General features: G+C 43.7%; 1 protein-coding gene across 1 annotated transcript in view; it reads left to right on the top strand.

The window, feature by feature from the left end:
- The window catches only part of slc1a7b (solute carrier family 1 member 7b), a 138,844-nt gene that overhangs the window by 11,207 nt on the left and 106,828 nt on the right, over window positions 1-20,809 (top strand). Inside the window, exon 2 of the mRNA XM_064933238.1 lies at window positions 16,958-17,037. Within this exon, the coding sequence (XP_064789310.1) occupies window positions 16,958-17,037 (80 nt within the window). The remainder of the gene's footprint in view (window positions 1-16,957; window positions 17,038-20,809) is intronic.

Genomic DNA, 20,809 nt, shown 5'->3' on the forward strand with positions numbered 1-20,809 from the left:
CGCTTCGGGTTCCTAGGAAACTATGCAGTTTTTTGTATTTTTAAGTGTTATTTCTTACATTAGTACCCCAGGTCATCGTAGGTTTCATTACATACAGTCGAGAAGAACTACTGTATATAAGATCAGCGTCAACTCACCATCAGTACGACCAAGAATATGTTTTTCGCGACGCGGATCCTGTGTTCTGCCTTACAAACAGGACAACGGAATGGATCACATGCAGCGACCCAAAAAAACGACTCCGAAAAAGAGGGAAACGAGGCGGTATTCTGGTCAGACTCCGGAGACGGGCACATCGTGCCCCACTTCCTAGCATTCTTCTTGCCAATGTCCAGTCTCTTGACAACAAGGTTGATGAAATCCGAGCAAGGGTAGCATTCCAGAGGGACATCAGAGACTGTAACGTTCTGTGCTTCACGGAAACATGGCTCACTGGAGAGACGCTATCCGAAGCGGTGCAGCCAACGGGTTTCTCCACGCATCGCACCGACGGAAACAAAGACCTTTCTGGTAAGAAGAGGGGTGGGGCGTATGCCTTATGGCTAACGAGACATGGTGCGATGAAAGAAACATACAGGAACTCAAATCCTTCTGTTCACCTGATTTAGAATTCCTCACAATCAAATGTAGACTGCATTATCTACCAAGAGAATTCGATTATAATCACAGCCGTATATATCCCCCCCCAAGCAGACACATCGATGGCTCTGAACAAACTTTATTTAAATCTTTGCAAACTGGAAACCATTTATCCGGAGGCTGCATTCATTGTTGCTGGGGATTTTAACAAGGCTAATCTGAAAACAAGACTCCCTAAATTTTATCAGCATATCGATTGCGCAACCAGGGGTGGAAAAACCTTGGATCACTGTTACTCTAACTTCCGCGATGCATATAAGGCCCTGCCCCGCCCCCCTTTCGGAAAAGCTGACCACGACTCCATTTTGCTGATACCTGCCTACAGACAAAAACTAAAACAAGAAGCTCCCATGCTGAGGTCTGTCCAACGCTGGTCCGGCCAAGCTGACTCCACACTCCAAGACTGCTTCCATCACGTGGACTGGGACATGTTTCGTATTGCGTCAGATAACAACATTGACGAATACGCTGATTCGGTGTGCGAGTTCATTAGAACGTGCGTTGAATATGTCGTTCCCATAGCAATGATTAAAACATTCCCTAACCAGAAACCGTGGATTGATGGCAGCATTCGCGTGAAACTGAAAGCGCGAACCACTGCTTTTAATCAGGGCAAGGTGTCTGGTAACATGACCGAGTACAAACAGTGCAGCTATTCCCTCCGCAAGGCTATCAAACAAGCTAAGCGTCAGTACAGAGACAAAGTAGAATCTCAATTCAACGGCTCAGACACAAGAGGCTTGTGGCAGGGTCTACAGTCAATCACGGACTACAGGAAGAAATCCAGCCCAGTCACTGACCATGATGTCTTGCTCCCAGGCAGACTAAATAACTTTTTTGCCCGCTTTGAGGACAATACAGTGCCACTGACACGGCCTGCGACGGAAACATGCGGTCTCTCCTTCACTGCAGCCAAGGTGAGTAAAACATTTAAACGTGTTAACCCTCGCAAGGCTGCAGGCCCAGACGGCATCCCCAGCCGCGCCCTCAGAGCATGCGCAGACCAGCTGGCTGGTGTGTTTACGGACATATTCAATCAATCCCTATACCAGTCTGCTGTTCCCACATGCTTCAAGAGGGCCACCATTGTTCCTGTTCCCAAGAAAGCTAAGGTAACTGAGCTAAACAACTACCGCCCCGTAGCACTCACTTCCGTCATCATGAAGTGCTTTGAGAGACTAGTCAAGGACCATATCACCTCCACCCTACCTGACATCCTAGACCCACTCCAATTTGCTTACCGCCCAAATAGGTCCACAGACGATGCAATCTCAACCACACTGCACACTGCCCTAACCCATCTGGACAAGAGGAATACCTATGTGAGAATGCTGTTCATCGACTACAGCTCGGCATTCAACACCATAGTACCCTCCAAGCTCGTCATCAAGCTCGAGACCCTGGGTCTCGACCCCGCCCTGTGCAACTGGGTACTGGGTACTGGACAGGTGGTGAGGGTAGGTAACAACATCTCCTCCCCGCTGATCCTCAACACTGGGGCCCCACAAGGGTGCGTTCTGAGCCCTCTCCTGTACTCCCTGTTCACCCACGACTGCGTGGCCACGCACGCCTCCAACTCAATCATCAAGTTTGCGGACGACACAACAGTGGTAGGCTTGATTACCAACAATGACGAGACGGCCTACAGGGAGGAGGTGAGGGCCCTCGAAGTGTGGTGTCAGGAAAATAACCTCACACCCAACGTCAACAAAACTAAGGAGATGATTGTGGACTTCAGGAAACAGCAGAGGGAACACCCCCCTATCCACATCGATGGAACAGTAGTGGAGAGAGTAGCAAGTTTTAAGTTCCTCGGCATACACATCACAGACAAACTGAATTGGTCCACTCACACAGACAGCATCGTGAAGAAGGCGCAAGCAGCGCCTCTTCAACCTCAGGAGGCTGAAGAAATTCGGCTTGTCACCAAAAGCACTCACAAACTTCTACAGATGCACAATCGAGAGCATCCTGGCGGGCTGTATCACCGCCTGGTACGGCAACTGCTCCGCCTTCAACCGTAAGGCTCTCCAGAGGGTAGTGAGGTCTGCACAACGCATCACCGGGGGCAAACTACCTGCCCTCCAGGACACCTACACCACCCGATGTTACAGGAAGGCCATAAAGATCATCAAGGACATCAACCACCCGAGCCACTGCCTGTTCACCCCGCTATCATCCAGAAGGCGAGGTCAGTACAGGTGCATCAAAGCTGGGACCGAGAGACTGAAAAACAGCTTCTATCTCAAGGCCATCAGACTGTTAAACATCCACCACTAACATTGAGTGGCTGCTGCCAACACACTGACACTGACTCAACTCCAGCCACTTTAATAATGGGAATTGATGGGAAATGATGTAAATATATCACTAGCCACTTTAAACAATGCTACCTTATATAATGTTACTTACCCTACATTATTCTTCTCATATGCATACGTATATACTGTACTCTATATCATCGACTGCATCCTTATGTAATACATGTATCACTAGCCACTTTAACTATGCCACTTTGTTTACATACTCATCTCATATGTATATACTGTACTCGATACCATCTACTGTATCTTGCCTATGCTGCTCTGTACCATCACTCATTCATATATCCTTATGTCCATATTCTTTATCCCCTTACACTGTGTATAAGACAGTAGTTTAGGAATTGTTAGTTAGATTACTTGTTGGTTATAACTGCACTGTCGGAACTAGAAGCACAAGCATTTCGCTACACTCACATTAACATCTGCTAACCATGTGTATGTGACAAATAAAATTTGATTTGATTTGATTTGATGATGAATAAAGAGTAGCAGCAGCGTATAAAGAGGGGTTGGGGGACACACACAATGGAAATAGTCCAGGTAGCCATTTGATTACCTGTTCAGGAGTCTTATGGCTTGGGGTAAAAACTGTTGAGAAGCCTTTTTGTCCTAGATTTGGCAATTCGGTACTGCTTGCCATGTGGTAGTAGAGAGAACAGTCTATGACTGGGGTGGCTGGGGTCTTTTACAATTTTTAAGGCCTTCCTCTGATACCGCCTGGTGTAGAGGTCCTGGATGGCAGGCAGCTTAGCCCCAGTGATGTACTGGGCCGTACGCACTACCCTCTGTAGTGTCTTGCGGTCGGAGGCCTAGCAATTGCCGTACCAGGCAGTGATGCAACCGGTCAGGATGCCCTCGATGTTGTAGCTGTAGAACCTTTTGAGGATCTCAGGACCCATGCCAAATCTTTTAGTTTCCTGAGGGGGAATAGGCTTTGTCGTGTCCTCTTCAAGACTGTCTTGGTGTGTTTGGACCATTCTAGTTTGTTGTTGATATGGACACCAAGGAACTTGAAGCTCTCAACCTGCTCCACTACAGCCCCGTCGATGAGAATGGGGGCGTGCTCTGTCCTCCTTTCACTGTAGTCCACAATCGTCTCCTTAGTCTTGGTTACGTTGAGGGATAGGTTGTTATTCTGGCACCACCCGGCCAGGTCTCTGACCTCCTCCCTATAGGCTGTGTCGTCCTTGTCGGTGATCACGCCTACCACTGTTGTGAATCACTTCCTTTTAGGTGGTTGTAGAATTTATCAGCTCTTTTCTAGATTTTGATCATTAGCGGGTATCGGCCTAATTCTGCTCTGCGTGCATTATTTGGTGTTTTATGTTGTACACAGAGGATATTTTTGCAGAATTCTGCATGCAGATTTTCAATTTCGTGTTTGTCCCATTTTGTGAATTTTTGGTTGGTGAGAGGACCCCAAACCTCACAACCATAAAGGACAATGTGTTCTACAACTGATTCAAATATTTTTTGCCAGATCCTAATTCGTAAGTCGAATTTTATGTTCCTTTTGATGTACCTTCTTGCCTTGTTTCTCAGATCGGTCACAGCTTTGTGGAACTTACCTATGGTGCTGATGTTGAGGCTGAGCTATGTATAGTTTTTTGTGGCCGCATCCCTGTTTCACCCCACGGCCCCGTGGAAAGAGATGTTTGTGTTTTTTGCCAATTTTAACCGCACACCTGTTGTTTGTGTACATCAATTTTATAATGTTGCAAGTTTTTCCCCAACACCACTTTCCATCGATTTGTACAGCAGACCCTCATGCCAAATTGAGTCAAAGGCTTTTTTATCTCTCACTCTCTCTTTCCATCTCCTCTCTCTCACCCTCTTCTCTCTCTCTCTCTCTCTCTCCATCTCCTCTCTCTCTGTCTCACCCTCTTCTCTCTCTGTCTCACCCTCTTCTGTCTCTCTCTCTCTCTCCATCTCCTCCCTCTCTGTCTCAACCTCTTCTCTCTCTCTGTCTCACCCTCTTCTCTCTCTCTCTCTCCATCTCCTCTCTCTGTCTCACCCTCTTCTTGCTCTCTCTCTCTCTCTCTCTCCATCTCCTCCCTCTCTGTCTCACCCTCTTCTCTCTCTCTGTCTCACCCTCTTCTCTCTCTCTCTCCATCTCCTCTCTCTCTGTCTCACCCTCCTCTCTCTCTCTGTCTCACCCTCTTCTCTCTCTCTCTCTCTCTCTCTCTCTCTCTCTCTCTCTCTCTCTCCATCTCCTCCCTCTCTGTCTCACCCTCTTCTCTCTCTCTGTCTCACCCTCTTCTCTCTCTCTCCATCTCCTCTCTCTGTCTCACCCTCTTCTTGCTCTCTCTCTCCATCTCCTCTCTCTGTCTCACCCTCTTCTTGCTCTCTCTCTCTCCATCTCCTCCCTCTCTGTCTCACCCTCTTCTCTCTCTCTGTCTCACCCTCTTCTCTCTCTCTCTCCATCTCCTCTCTCTGTCTCACCCTCTTCTTGCTCTCTCTCTCTCCATCTCCTCCCTCTCTGTCTCACCCTCTTCTCTCTCTCTGTCTCACCCTCTTCTCTCTCTCTCTCTCCATCTCCTCTCTCTCTGTCTCACCCTCTTCTCTCTCTCTGTCTCACCCTCTTCTCTCTCTCTCCCATCTCCTCCCTCTCTGTCTCTCCCTCTTCTCTCTCTCTGGCTCACCCTCTTCTCTCTCTCTCTCCATCTCCTCTCTCTGTCTCACCCTCTTCTTGCTCTCTCCCTCTCTCCACTCTCACTCTCTCTCCCTTTGTCTTTGCAATGTGTGACTGTGTAACCCTCACTGCACGTTGAGGAATATTTGGCCATTCACAAGACACTGTATAGAACATCGTTTACACATGATTATTCTATTTGGGTAGCTAGCTAAGAAATGAAAAACATAATTCTTATGGATGACATTGATATGAACCTCATTTAATCATAATGAATCCTGTTTTTCCAATATAAGAACTCTTGTCAAATCAACCACCAGTATGACTAAGTCAAAGCCCACTCTATTTCCTGTGAAACTCATATTTTTTTATCAATCCCATTCTCTCCCACTCTTTCATCTTTTATGTATCATCACATCTATCTTTTACCCTGGGTCTCCATCTCTCTCTCTCCCTCGCTCTCTCTCTTTCTCCCTATCTCTCTCTCTCTCTCTCTCTCTCTCTCTCTCTTTCTCTCCGTCTTCTCTCTATATCTCTCTCTCTTTCTCTCCCTCTCCCTCTCTCTCTCTCCCTCTCTCTCTCCCTCTCTCTCTCCCTCTCCCTATCTCTCTTTAAGGTTATATTGTCTCACTATCACTAAGCATGTATAGGGGTGGTGGGATATTTGAGGTTGTTTATCTCAAGTGCACAACAGGCGGGAGGGTCTGGTTGCAATGGCCACTTGTGGAGGTTTGGAGTTTGAAAAACTTAGTCGGCGGCATGGGGTAAAGATTCCTGCTGCTGCAGGGTGTTCCGTGGACGAATGTGGCTAAGCCGTGGGTGCTATCATTGGGTATGATAGCATAAAATCAGACTCAAGGACAAATTGTTTTGCCAGGGGGGCTGGAATGGTGTAAGGGTTTTTTTAAGTATCTTGGAGTACCTAGGGGACTATGGAAAACAATTGGAATGGGGTGGTTGAAGTGGTGGAAGGGAGCATGAGGAGATGACGTTGGTTGTTGACTTGTATGTCTACAGGAGGCACACTATTATTGTTAATAATGTGGTTACTTCTGCATTGTGGCATCGGTTGTCGTGTTTAGAGCCACTGTCTGGCCTTCTGGCTAAGATACAGGCAATTATTGTAGATTTCTTTTGGGATAAACATCACTGGGTTCCACAAAGTGTTCTGTATTTGTCAAAACAGGAGGGGGAAAAAGCTCTTGTACTACAGCACGTAAGTGGATTAGGTTAAGGTCTGTTCAGGTCTGGGATAAGGTCTGTTTTACTGAGACCTTAAGGTTTGAAGTATAATTAAGGTGTCCAGAAGAACTACAATGGAGTCAGTGCATTGGCTGCTGGAGGAACCTCTGGTGTATTATGGGGCAGGACTGGATTGTACAACTGCAGCTGTTTCACATTTCTCCACGATTCTGATGAAGGGCAAAACCATCACCCTAAAACAGTTAATGTACATGGCCCGGCCCACCTTAATAGACAGAGGACGGGTAGCTGAACATTTGCGAGTGAGATCGGAAAGAATTGTCAGACAACTGCTAGGAAGCTGCAGGACGACTCTGTCAGCAGAAGAGGGGATTATGCTCAACAGTCACAAGAAAAAGGTGCAAGATGAAAACGTCACATTTCCAAGACACCCAACATCCCAGAGTCAGAAAGAAAGGCATTGTTACTGGATTTGAGAGGGTTGGAAGAGATGGGTTTGGATGAGGTGAATGGGAAGGACTTATATACATACGGGGTGTGTCAAGGTTTTAAATAAAGATACATTTGAAAATAGAAAAGACACTCGGAGGGTAAAACTGGGCCTTGATGACAAGGTAAAGCCAGCATGGAGATCACTGTACAAGCCACCATTACAAAAGGGTACTGGTGATGTGTAATGGAGGGTGTTGCATGGCATCACGGCAGTTAATGCTTTTGTATCTGTCATTAACTCAGATGTTGGAGACGGATGTCCTTTTTGTAATATACAATTTTTTTAAATGACTGTTTTATAGTGTGAGAGGATAAAGCCTCTCTTGGAAATACTGGAGTCTTTGTTTACAGCTGTATGGGGACTTTTTCAATACTACTAGTTTATTTTGGGGTTTCAATAAATTATGCAACAGAAAAGAAAATGTCAACTGTTAAGTTTTATTTTGGGACAAGCTAAAATGTAATTTTTTCAGAGTAGGAAACATACAATAGACACGGGATATGGGTAGGATGTAAGATGTGTTTTAAGGAATTAGTCAAAGCGAGAATAAAAGTGGATTTTGAGTTCTTCACGGCTGTAAAAGATATCCCAATGTTTGAGGAGAAGTGGGCTTAAGGAGGAGTGAAACGTTTTGTGGAGGAGTATGTGTGCCATTATTTGTGTTAATAGTATAAAACAAAGTTTTTTTTTAAACTCAAAACTCTATCTCCCTCTATTTATTCCTCTCCCTCTCTCTCTCTCTCTCTCTCTCTCTCTCTCTCTCTCTCTCTCTCTCTCTCTCTCTCACTGTCCCTCTTACTCTATCACTCCTCCTCTCTCTTCCCTCTCCTTGTTCCTCTCTCTCTCTCTCTCCCACTGTCCCTCTTCCTCTATCACTCCTCCTCTCTCTTCCCTCTCCTTGTCCCTCTTCCTCTATCACTTCTCCTCTCTCTTCCATCTCCTCTCTCTCTCTCTCTCTCTCTCTCTCTCTCTCCCACTGTCCCTCTTCCTCTATCACTCCTCCCCTCTCTTCCCTCTCCTTGTCCCTCTTCCTCTATCGCTCCTCCTCCTCCTTCTTCCCTCTCCTTGTTCCTCTCTCTCTCTCTTTCTCTCTCTCTCTCCCACTGTCCCTCTTCCTCTATCACTCTTCCTCTCTCTCTCTCTCCCACTGTCCCTCTTCCTCTATCACTCCTCCTCTCTCTTCCCTCTCCTTGTTCCTCTCTCTCTCTCTCTTTCTCTCTCTACCCCCTCTCCACTCTCACTCTCTCTCCCTTCGTCTTTGCAATGTGTGACTGTGTAACCCTCACTGCACGTTGAGGAATATTTGGCCATTCACAAGACACTGTATAGAACATCGTTTACACATGATTATTCTATTTGGGTAGCTAGCTAAGAAATGAAAAACATAATTCTTATGGATGACATTGATATGAACCTCATTTAATCATAATGGGTCCTGTTTTTCCAATATAAGAACTCTTGTCAAATCAACCACCAGTATGACTAAGTCAAAGTCCACTCTAATTTGTGTAACCCAAAAGCCTCTTGAAAATCAATCAATGCTAAGTATGAATGTTAATCTCTCTCTCTCTCTCTTTCTCTCTCCCTCTCTCTCTCTCTCTCTCTCTCTCTCTCTCTCTCTCTCTCCCCTCTCCTTCTCTCCCCATATTTACTCTCTCTCTCTCTCTCTCCCACTGTCCCTCTTCCTCTATCACTCCTCCTCTCTCTTCCCTCTCCTTGTTCCTCTCTCTCTCTCTCTCTCTCTCTCTCTCTCTCTCTCCCACTGTCCCTCTTCCTCTATCACTCCTCCTCTCTCTTCCCTCTCCTTGTTCCTCTCTCTCTCTCTCTCTCTCTCTCTCTCTCTCTCTAGTAAAAATAAAAATACCTTAATAGAATTTAATTCAAGTGAATGTGAAAGTCACCCAGTAAAATACTATTCTACAAGAATTTGGTTCAAAACATACTTAAGTATCAAATGTAAATGCTAAACAATACTTAAGTTTTGAAAGTAAAAGTAAAAGTATGAATTGTTTAAAATTCCCTGTATTAAGCAAACCCGACGGCACCATTTTCTTGTTTTGTTTGTTTGCGAATAGCCAGGGGCACAATCAAATATTCAGACATGATTCACAAACGAAGCATTTGTGTTTAGTGAGTCCGTCAGATCAGAGACAACAGGGATGACCTTTTGATAAGTACATGAATTTGACAATTTTCTTGTACTGCTAGCCAGTCAAAATGTAACAAGTACTTTTGGGTGTCAGGAGAAATGTATGGAGTAAAATGTACATTACTGTCTTTAGAAATGTTTTGAAGTAAAAGTAAAAGTTGCAACAAATATAAATAGTAAAGAAAAGTACAGATACCACAAATAACTACTTAAGTAGTACTTCAAAGTATGTTTTACTAACGTACTTTCCACCACTGTATTAGAGCATCTACAGATGGACTATCCAAATAAATTGCGACCTTATTCCATTTTGTAAGTGGACATTACACAACTCTACTGTTATTTTCTCTTTTCGTACTCTCTCTCTGTCTCTGTCTGTCTGTCTGTCTGTCTGTCTGTCTGTCTGTCTGTCTGTCTGTCTGTCTGTCTGTCTGTCTGTCTGTCTGTCTGTCTGTCTGTCTGTCTCTCTCTCTCTCTCTCTCTCTCTCTCTCTCTCTCTCTCTCTCTCTCGCTCTCAATTCAATTCATTTTAAGGGACTTTATTGGCATGGGATACATATGTTAACATTGCCAAAGCAATGCTCTGTTTGCATTCCCTTTTGACTCAAAGCACTGAGATGCAATTCTTTGCTGCTATTTTCTCTTTTCTCCTGTCATGCTCAATGTCATTCCATATTTACCAGAGAATTCTACAGGTATAACCAGTGTCTACAGTTATGATCAGAGTGGTCAGCTTTCTAAAGAAGACCCAAATTAAAGGCAAACCCTAGACCTGCCAAAGCCATGCTCAAGTTGTTTCTGAAAACCCTCTGGAAGTGTGGCTGTGTAATCATGTTACTCTGCTAAACTGAATTCTGTATGCCGGTAAACATCCCTTAGTTATGAGAGTAGTAGCACTCCACCGATTACTTTTAGTGTGTGCTTTTAAGGCTGAGTGACATAACATATACAGTGCATTTGGAAAGTATTCAGACCCCTTCACTTTTTCCACATTTTGTTATGTTACAGCCTTATTCTAAAATTGATTAAATTGTTTTTTCCCCCTCATCAATCTACACACAATACAAATCAAATCAAAGTTTATTTGTCACGTGCGCCGAATACAACAGGTTCACCTTACAGTGAAATGCTTACTTACAGGCTCTAACCAATACTTAGAGCCTGTAATGACAAAGCAAAAATAGGTTTTTAGACATTTTAGCATTCCTGCTTACAAGCAAAAAACTAAATCAGGAAGTACCAGTGACTCGCTCGATACGGAAGTAGTCAGATGAGGCGGATGCTACGCTACAGGACTGTTTTGCAGCACAGACTGGAATATGTTCCGAGATTCATCTAATGGCATTGACGAGGACACCACATCAGTCACTGGCTTCAGCAATAAGTTCATTGACAATGCCAATGAAAGCAGACAACATCCGCACCGAGCTGCCGCTTTCAAGCAGCGGGACACAAATCCAGACGCCTATAAGAAATCCCGCTGATCACCAACAACGATGAGATTAGAGACCTGGCCGTGTGGTGCCAGGACAACAACCTCTCCCTCAACATGATGAAGACCAAGGAAATGATTGTGGACTACAGGAAAAGGAGGACAGAGCACGCCACCATTCTCATCGACGGAACTGTAGTGGAGCAGGTCGAGAGCTAAGTTCCTTGGTGTCCACAAACTATCATGATCCAAACACACCAAGACAGTCGTGAAGAGGGCACGACAAAACCTTTTCCCCCTCAGGAGACTAAAAAGATCTGGTATGTGTCCCCAGATCCTCAAAACGTTATACAGTTGCACCATCGAGAGCATCCTGACCAGTTGCATCACCACCTGGTATGACAACTGCTCAGCATTCAACTGTAAGGCGTTAGAAAGGGTAGTGCGTACGGCCCAGTACATCACAGGTGCCAAGCTTTCTGCCATCCAGGACCAATATACTAGGCGGTGTCAGAGGAAGACCCAAAAAATTGTCAAAGACCCCAGTCACCCAAGTCATAGACTGTTCTCTCTGCTACCGCACAGCAAGTGGTACCAGAGCGCCAAGTCTAGGACCAAAACGCTCCTTTACAGCGTCTACCCCCAAGCCATAAGACTGCTGAACAATTAATCAAATGACCACTGGACTATTTACATTGACCCCCCAGCTGCTTTGCACTGTTTATTATCAATGCATAGTCACTTTACCCCTACCTACATGTACAAATTACCTCAAATAACATGTACCCCCGCACATTGACTCGGTACCGGCACCCCTTGTATATGGCCTAGTAATTGTTATGTTATTGTATTACTTTTTATTGTATTTTTTACTTTAGTTATTTAGTAAATATTTTCTCAACTCTATTTCTTGAACTGCATTGTAAGGGCTTGTAAATAAGCATTTCACGGTAAGTGACAAATCAAATTTGACTCGATTTGATTTGACACATGTATTGAGTAACATTCTCCCATTCTTCTCTGCAGATCCTCTCAAGCTCTGTCAGGTTGAATGGGGAGTGTCACTGCACAGCTATTTTCAGGTCTCTCCAAAGAGTCTCATAGCAAAGGGTCTTAATTCTTATGTAAATAAGGTATTTCAGATTATTATTTATTTCTAAAAACCTGTTTTTGCTTTGTCATTATGGTTTAGTTTGTGTAGATTGATAAGAAGTTTTTTTACGTAATCAATTTTAGAATAAAGCTGTAACTTTAATACTTAATACTTTCTGAATGCACAGTACAGTAAACAAATGACCTCAGCCACCCACTAGTCATGCATGGTTGCACACAGGGATGTATAAGTAAATAATAATGGTTTGGTTAACGCTGATTGTCATTCATGGTGAATAAAGTAATGATCCCTATAGTTTCAATGCATTTTTCCATGATAGGTGGGTAAATGCCTGCGCAAAATCAAAAAGGTGCCCTCCACTACATCAATGGTTTAACACAACAGAATGTGACATAACAGCAGAATGCTTTAAGGTGATACAATGTGGTCTGACCAAGGTTGTCCACTACAAAGCTGTAGACATTCAAGTCACTGCAATTGCTGGGGTTTCCCTACTGGGCACAGACGTCAATTCAACGTCTATTCCACATTGGTTCAACATCATTTCATTGAAATTAAGTGGAAATAACTGAGTCAACCAGTGTGTGACCAGTGGGTGTTTTGCTCTGAACACCGAAGTGCAGGTTAACATAAGCAGACTATGACTGTGGCCCTACATAAAAAATATATGTTTATCTCTCACAGACATGGCAGGGTATGGAGATTTACGTCAAGTCATGTTTTATCCATCACTCTCACTCTCTCTCTATTCGTCTTTACGTGTATATGTATGTCTCTCTCCTGCTCTCTCCCTCTCTCAATCTATCTCTTTCTCCCTCTCTCCCCATCCATTTCTGTCTCCATCTCTCTACTTCTCTCTCTCGTCCATCTCCTCTGTGGACAGGAGAAGATAGCCTCCCCCTGCTGTGACCTATAAAATGGATAATGCTCCATCGACTCCTGTGGCAGATTCACCTAGCCATGCCACCAAAGTGATAGCGTAGAGTAAAGAAGTTTTTTCAAAGTTTTGACAAACTGCCAACTTCCCTCTGACTGGGCTAAACATGATGGAGGATGGAGGTTGATTTGAGTTAGGGGGAGGGGTAGATGGAGAGAGAGAGGAACAGTGGGTTGTTGTTGACAGGTGCTCTGGATCAAGGCCAGTTTTAGGACGTGTGGTGTGGAAGTGTCTATGTGTCGAGGGTTAAATCTGAGGTTTTGTACATGAAAGTACAATCAGGGCTGCCTGATTCTCTTGTCAAGATTAACTTTAATCTAAAGAGTTGATTTTCGTTGGGATGTTTCGGAGAAGCTTGTCTGTTAAGTCTACAGGGTTTTCTGTCCTACTGTCCATTCTACTATTCCTCACTGTTAGCTCTCCTTTTCATTCAGAGTAATTGTCAGACTAGGATATCGCTCTGCGCTATTGGCTACACCAGTTGAATACTGAGCTGCCATCAGAAACTAACTTCATAACAACTGTCAGCAATCAGTCAGAGTCAATGTGTTAGGTCTAAGCAAAAACTATAATCTGATAAATTCAAGACCACTCCAACACCTGTTGCAATGCACTGCAATACATCCCACTGGGGGGAAAAACTGGTTGAATCAACATTGTTTCCACGTTACTTCAACAACAAAAATGAGTGTGATGACATTGAATCAACTTGGAAAACTGATTGGAATTTCGTATTTTCTTCATCCAACTTTTAACCTAAGTCCCATGACATGGTGACATTTTTTGTTGATTTCATGTTGAATTCAGGTTCGTTGACAACTCAACCAAATGTAAATCAAAACCAGAAGTTGAACTGGACTGCCTAGTGGGATGAAACCTACTGCCAGTATCTGAAACAGATCTATATTCTGGACCACCATCTCCAGCTATGTTATTTTATACAATGACCTTGATTACAGATGTACCCACTCCCTCATACACAAACACTCTCACACATACAAACACTCCCTCATACACAAACACTCCCTCATACACAAACACTCCCTCATACACAAACACTCTCACACATACAAACACTCCCTCATACACAAACACTCTCACACATACAAACACTCCCTCATACACAAACACTCCCTCATACACAAACACTCCCTCATACACAAACACTCCCTCACACAAACACTACAAACACACTCCTCATACACAAACACTCTCACACAAACACTCCCTCATACACAAACACTCTCACACATACAAACACTCCCTCATACACAAACACTCTCACACATACAAACACTCCCTCATACACAAACACTCCCTCATACACAAACACTCTCACACATACAAACACTCCCTCATACACAAACACTCCCTCATACACAAACACTCCACATATACAAACACTCCCTCATACACAAACACTCCCTCATACACAAACACTCTCACACATACATCCCTCATACACAAACACTCCCTCACAAACAAACACTCCCACATACACAAACACTCCCTCAAACACTACACAAACACTCCCTCATACAAACAAACACTCTCACACATACAAACACTCCCTCATACACAAACACTCTCACACATACAAACACTCCCTCATACACAAACACTCTCACACATACAAACACTACACAAAACACTCCCTCATACACAAACACTCCCTCATACAACACTCCCTCATACACAAACACTCTCACACATACAAACACTCCCTCATACACAAACACTCCCTCACACATACAAACACACTCCCTCATACACAAACACTCTCACACATACAAACACTCCCTCATACACAAACACTCTCAACACAAACACTCCCTCATACACAAACACTCTCACACATACAAACACTACACAAACACTCCCTCATACACAAACACTCTCACACATACAAACACTCCCTCATACACAAACACTCTCACACAAACACTCTCACAAACACACTCCCTCATCCCTCATACACAAACACACTCACTCCCTCATACACAAACACTACAAACACTCCCTCATACACAAACACTCTCACACATACACAAACAAACACTCTCACACATACAAACACTCCCTCATACACAAACACTCCCTCATACACAAACACTCCCTCATACACAAACACTCCCTCATACACAAACACTCCCTCATACACAAACACTCCCTCATACACAAACACTCCACTCAAACACTCCCTCATACACAAACACTCCCTCATACACAAACACTCCCTCATACACAAACACTCTCACACATACAAACACTCCCTCATACACAAACACTCTCACACATACAAACACTCCCTCATACACAAACACTCCCTCATACATTAACACTCCCTCATACACAAACACTCTCACACATACAAACACTCCCTCATACACAAACACTCTCACACATACAAACACTCCCTCATACACAAACACTCTCACACACACAAACACTCCCTCATACACAAACACTCTCACACAAACACTACAAACACTCTCACTCCAAACACTCATACACAAACACTCTCACACATACAAACACTCCCTCATACAAACACTCTCACACATACAAACACTCCCTCATACACAAACACTCTCACACATACACAAACACTCCTCTCATACATACAAACACTCCCTCATACACAAACACTCTCACACATACAAACACTCCCTACACAAACACTCTCCCATACAAACACTCCCTCATACACAAACACTCCCTCATACACAAACACTCCCTCATACACAAACACTCCCTCATACACAAACACTCCCTCATACACAAACACTCTCACACATACAAACACTCCCTCATACACAAACACTCCCTCATACACAAACACTCTCACACATACAAACACTCCCTCATACACAAACACTCCCTCATACACAAACACTCCCTCATACACAAACACTCCCTCATACACAAACACTCCCTCATACACAAACACTCCCACACATACAAACACTCCCTCATACACAAACACTCCCTCATACACAAACACTCCCTCATACACAAACACTCCCTCATACACAAACACTCCCTCATACACAAACACTCTCACACATACAAACACTCCCTCATACACAAACACTCTCACACATACAAACACTCCCTCATACACAAACACTCCCTCATACACAAAGTATATACTCCCCCCCACACACACACACACACACACACACACACACACACACACACACACACACAATTCTACAAAAACCGCTTACCACTTTATATTGGCTGTAGAATTTACGTGACTAGAAAGAGAAATTGAATAATTAATGAGCCTTGACTGTACCTTGACTCATGCAGACACTGAAAGGAAAATATTATGGACAGAATGAAACACACACTTCCCTGCACAACACACACACTTCCCTGCACAACACACACACTTCCCTGCATGAGACACACACGAGAGGTCGTCTTTGAGGAACAGAACAAAATTCTCAGAATTCTGCATTTAACGTTTAACATTAGTACTGCATGTACTTCTTGCAATGACATAAGAGTTCCTTGAAAAGTAACTTCATTGCACAACCTCCTTAAAATATAAAACCATTAGCATTTCTAAAATGTTTTACCCAAATTGTACCTGAAAGTACATTTTCCTTTTGTCGAGTACTTCACTACTGCATGTGAAATGTCAATAGCATGCTGTCATCCTCACTACCTGTCATCCTCAATACCTGTCATCCTCACTACCGGTCATCCTCAATACCTGTCATCCTCATTACCTGTCATCCTCAATACCTGTCATCCACCATACCTGTCATCCTCATTACCTGTCATCCTCAATACCTGTCATCCACCATACCTGTCATCCTCAATACCTGTCATCCTCAATATCTGTCATCCTCACTACCGGTCATCCTCACTACCTACCGGTCATCCTCAATACCTGTCATCCTCATTACCTGTCATCCTCAATACCTGTCATCCACCATACCTGTCATCCTCAATAACGGTCATCTTCAATAACGGCTTGTTTGTTTTCTCCACCCCCCCCCCCCCAACCCACCCCCCCACAGGAAGTGAAGTATTTCCAGTTCCCTGGAGAGCTGCTGATGAGGATGTTGAAGATGCTCATCCTTCCGCTTGTTGTGTCCAGGTAGGCTACAGTCACAGCATGTTACGACATTATAGAATCTATAGAGCCTACCATCTCTAGTAAAGTAAAGCAGCCAGCTCTCTATTCGGGTGTGGCTAAAATGGCACCATTATAGTGCATTACTTACTATGGACCCTGCTGGTCAAAAGTAGTGCACTATTATATATAGGGAATGGTGTGAAATTTCAGATGTAACTACAGTCACAGCTCTATTATGGTGTCCTCCTGTAGATGATAAGATACTCCTCTTCAGAGGCCCTTCATAGAAACCCCCGCACAAACACATACATCTATCATATAAACCCACTCACACACACATATACCATATAAACCCCCTCACACACGCACACATCTATCATATAAACCCCCTCACACACACGCATACAGTGGGGCAAAAAAAGTATTTAGTCAGCCATCAATTGTGCAAGTTCTCCCACTTAAAAAGATGCGAGAGGCCTGTAATTTTCATCATAGGTACACTTCAACAATGACAGACAAAATGAGAAGAAAAAAATCCAGAAAATCACATTGTAGGATTTTTTATGAATTTATTTGCAAATTATGGTGGAAAATAAGTATTTGGTCACCTACAAACAAGCAAGATTTCTGGCTCTCACAGACCTGTAACTTCTTCTTTAAGAGGCTCCTCTGTCCTCCACTCATTACCTGTAATTAATGGCACCTGTTTGAACTTGTAATCAGTTTAAAAGACACCTGTCCACAACATCAAACAGTCACACTCCAAACTCCACTATGGCCAAGACCAAAGAGCTGTCAAAGGACACCAGAAACAACATTGTAGACCTGCACCAGGCTGGGAAGACTGAATCTGCAATAGGTAAGCAGCTTGGTTTGAAGAAATCAACTGTGGGAGTAATTATTAGGAAATGGAAGACATACAAGACCAATGATAATCTCCCTCGATCTGGGGCTCCACGCAAGATCTCACCCCGTGGGGTCAAAATGATCACAAGAACGGTGAGCAAAAATCCCAGAACCACACGGGGGGACCTAGTGAATGACCTGCAGAGAGCTGGGACCAAAGTAACAAAGCCTACCATCAGTAACACACTACGCCGCCAGGGACTCAAATCCTGCAGTGCCAGACGTGTCCCCCTGCTTAAGCCAGTACATGTCCAGGCCAGTCTGAAGCTAGAGAGCATTTGGATGATCCAGTAGAAGATTGGGAGAATGTCATATGGTCAGATGAAACCAAAATATTACTTTTTGGTAAAAACTCAAATCGTCGTGTTTGGAGGACAAAGAATGCTAAGTTGCATCCAAAGAACACGATATCTACTGTGAAGCATGGGGGTGGAAACATCATGCTTTGGGGCTGTTTTTCTGCAAAGGGACCAGGACGACTGATCAGTGTAAAGGAAAGAATGAATGGATGATTTTGAGTGAAAACCTCCTTCCATCAGCAAGGGCATTGAAGATGAAACGTGGCTGGGTCTTTCAGCATAGCAATCATCCCAAACACACCGCCCGGGCAACGAAGGAGTGGCTTCGTAAGAAGCATTTCAAGGTCCTGGAGTGGCCTAGCCAATCTCCAGATCTCAACCCCATAGAAAATCTTTGGAGGGAGTTGAAAGTCTGTGTTGCCCAGCAACAGCCCCAAAACATCACTGCTCTAGAGGAGATCTGTATGGAGGAATGGGCCAAAATACCAGCAACAGTGCGTGAAAACCTTGTGAAGACTTTTGTTATTGAACAAATATATAACTTATTTTCCACCATCATTTGCAAATAAATTCATTAAACATCCTACAATGTGATTTTCTGGATTTTTTTTCCCTCATTTTGTCTGTCATAGTTGAAGTGTACCTATGATGAAAATTACAGACCTCTCATATTTTTAAGTGGGAGAACTTGCACAATTGGTGGCTGACTAAATACTTTTTTGCCCCACTATATCATAGAAACCCCCTCACACACACACACACACACACACACACACACACACACACACACACACACACACACACACACACACACACACACACACACACACACACACACACACATCTATCATAGAAACACTTTCACAAACACCCTCACACACACACATCATATAAACCACCTCACACACACTCACACACACACATATACCATATAAACCCCCTTACACACACGCATCTATCATATAAACCCCCTCACACACACACACACACACACACACACACACACACACACACACACACACACACACACACACACACACACACACACACACACACACACACACACACACACACACACACACACACACACACACACACACACACACACACATCTATCATAGAAACACGTTCACAAACACTCTCACACACACACACATCATACAAACCCCCTCACACACACTCACACACACACATCTATCATAAAAACCACCTCACACACATCTATCATAGAAACACACAAACACACGTTTATCATAGAGACCCTCATTACACTTCGTTGGGAAAGTGCAAAGAAGGCATGCAATAAAGGCATTTCAATGTACTTGTGCACGTGACAATAAAAACAAGGCGATTAGAGGACCCTCTCTGATCCAAACAAAAGATAGTGAGAACAGATATTGACTTTCTTTTTGACTTTGCTTTCCTTTCCAGTTTTCTACTTATTGGTTACCATTGTGCCTTTAATCAGTGTGCAAGACAGATAAAAAAAAGACATTGATCTGATTTGACTGTCTGGGAGACGTTGACCAGCAATACGTTATGAATCACTAATATATACTGTCTTCAGAGATTCAACTTGTGAGAGTTGTTCTGGAAAGTCTATTGACTTTTTTTCTGTTGTGCTTATGAAGATGTTCTCTGAGGACTTCTTGTGACTTCGTGGTGATGAAATAGAAAGAAATGGAATGATATAGGTTTTGTTAAATGACAGTATCATTATCATGCAGTGGAGGTGTAATATTGACTGAGAGTGATTAGTGAGAGAGGAGCCAATCCTTTGATGTGTTGCTTCACCCGGCTGAGTGTGATTGATGTATTATCAATGAGCCATGATTATCATCAAGTCAAAATAAAGTCAACTACATAAGGAATAAGATGTAATGTCAGATGCAACCTGCCAGTACCTTGCTCCTGCCGGTACCTTGCTCCTGCCGGTACCTTGCTCCTGATCTCTGTGGCCGATGTGAGGCAACAGAAGGCTGCCGGCCCAGATGGCATCCCAACCCGCGTCCTCAGAGCATGTACAGATCAGCTGGCTGGAGAAATGAAGAACATATTCAATCTCTCCCTATCCCAGTCTGTTGTCCCCATTTGCTTCAAGATGTCCTCCATTGTTCCTGAACTCAAGAAAAAGAGAGTACCTGAACTAAGTGACTATCGCCACATAGCACTCACTTGTGTAATTATTAAGTGCTTTGATAGGCTAGTTAAGGACCATATCACCTCCACCTTACCTGACACACTAGACACACTACAATTTGCATACCACCCCAACAAATCCAAGGACGACACAATCACCATTGCATTGCACACTGCCCTATTCCACCTGGACAAGAAGAATACCTGCAGAGCATTCGGAAAGTATTCAGACCCCTTGCCTTTTTCCAAATTTTGTTACATTACAGCCTTAATCTAAAATGAGATTTGTTTTTTGCCCCTCATCAATCTACACATAATACCCCAAAATGACAAAGCAAAAACAGGTTTTTAGAAATTCATGCAAAAAAATGTTTTTTAAATCATGGAAATATCACATTTACGAGTCTTCTTGGGTATGACGCTACAAGCTTGGCACACATGTACTTGGG

This window comes from Oncorhynchus masou, chromosome 24 (assembly GCF_036934945.1).
Source record: "Oncorhynchus masou masou isolate Uvic2021 chromosome 24, UVic_Omas_1.1, whole genome shotgun sequence".
Classification (NCBI taxonomy): domain Eukaryota; kingdom Metazoa; phylum Chordata; class Actinopteri; order Salmoniformes; family Salmonidae; genus Oncorhynchus; species Oncorhynchus masou.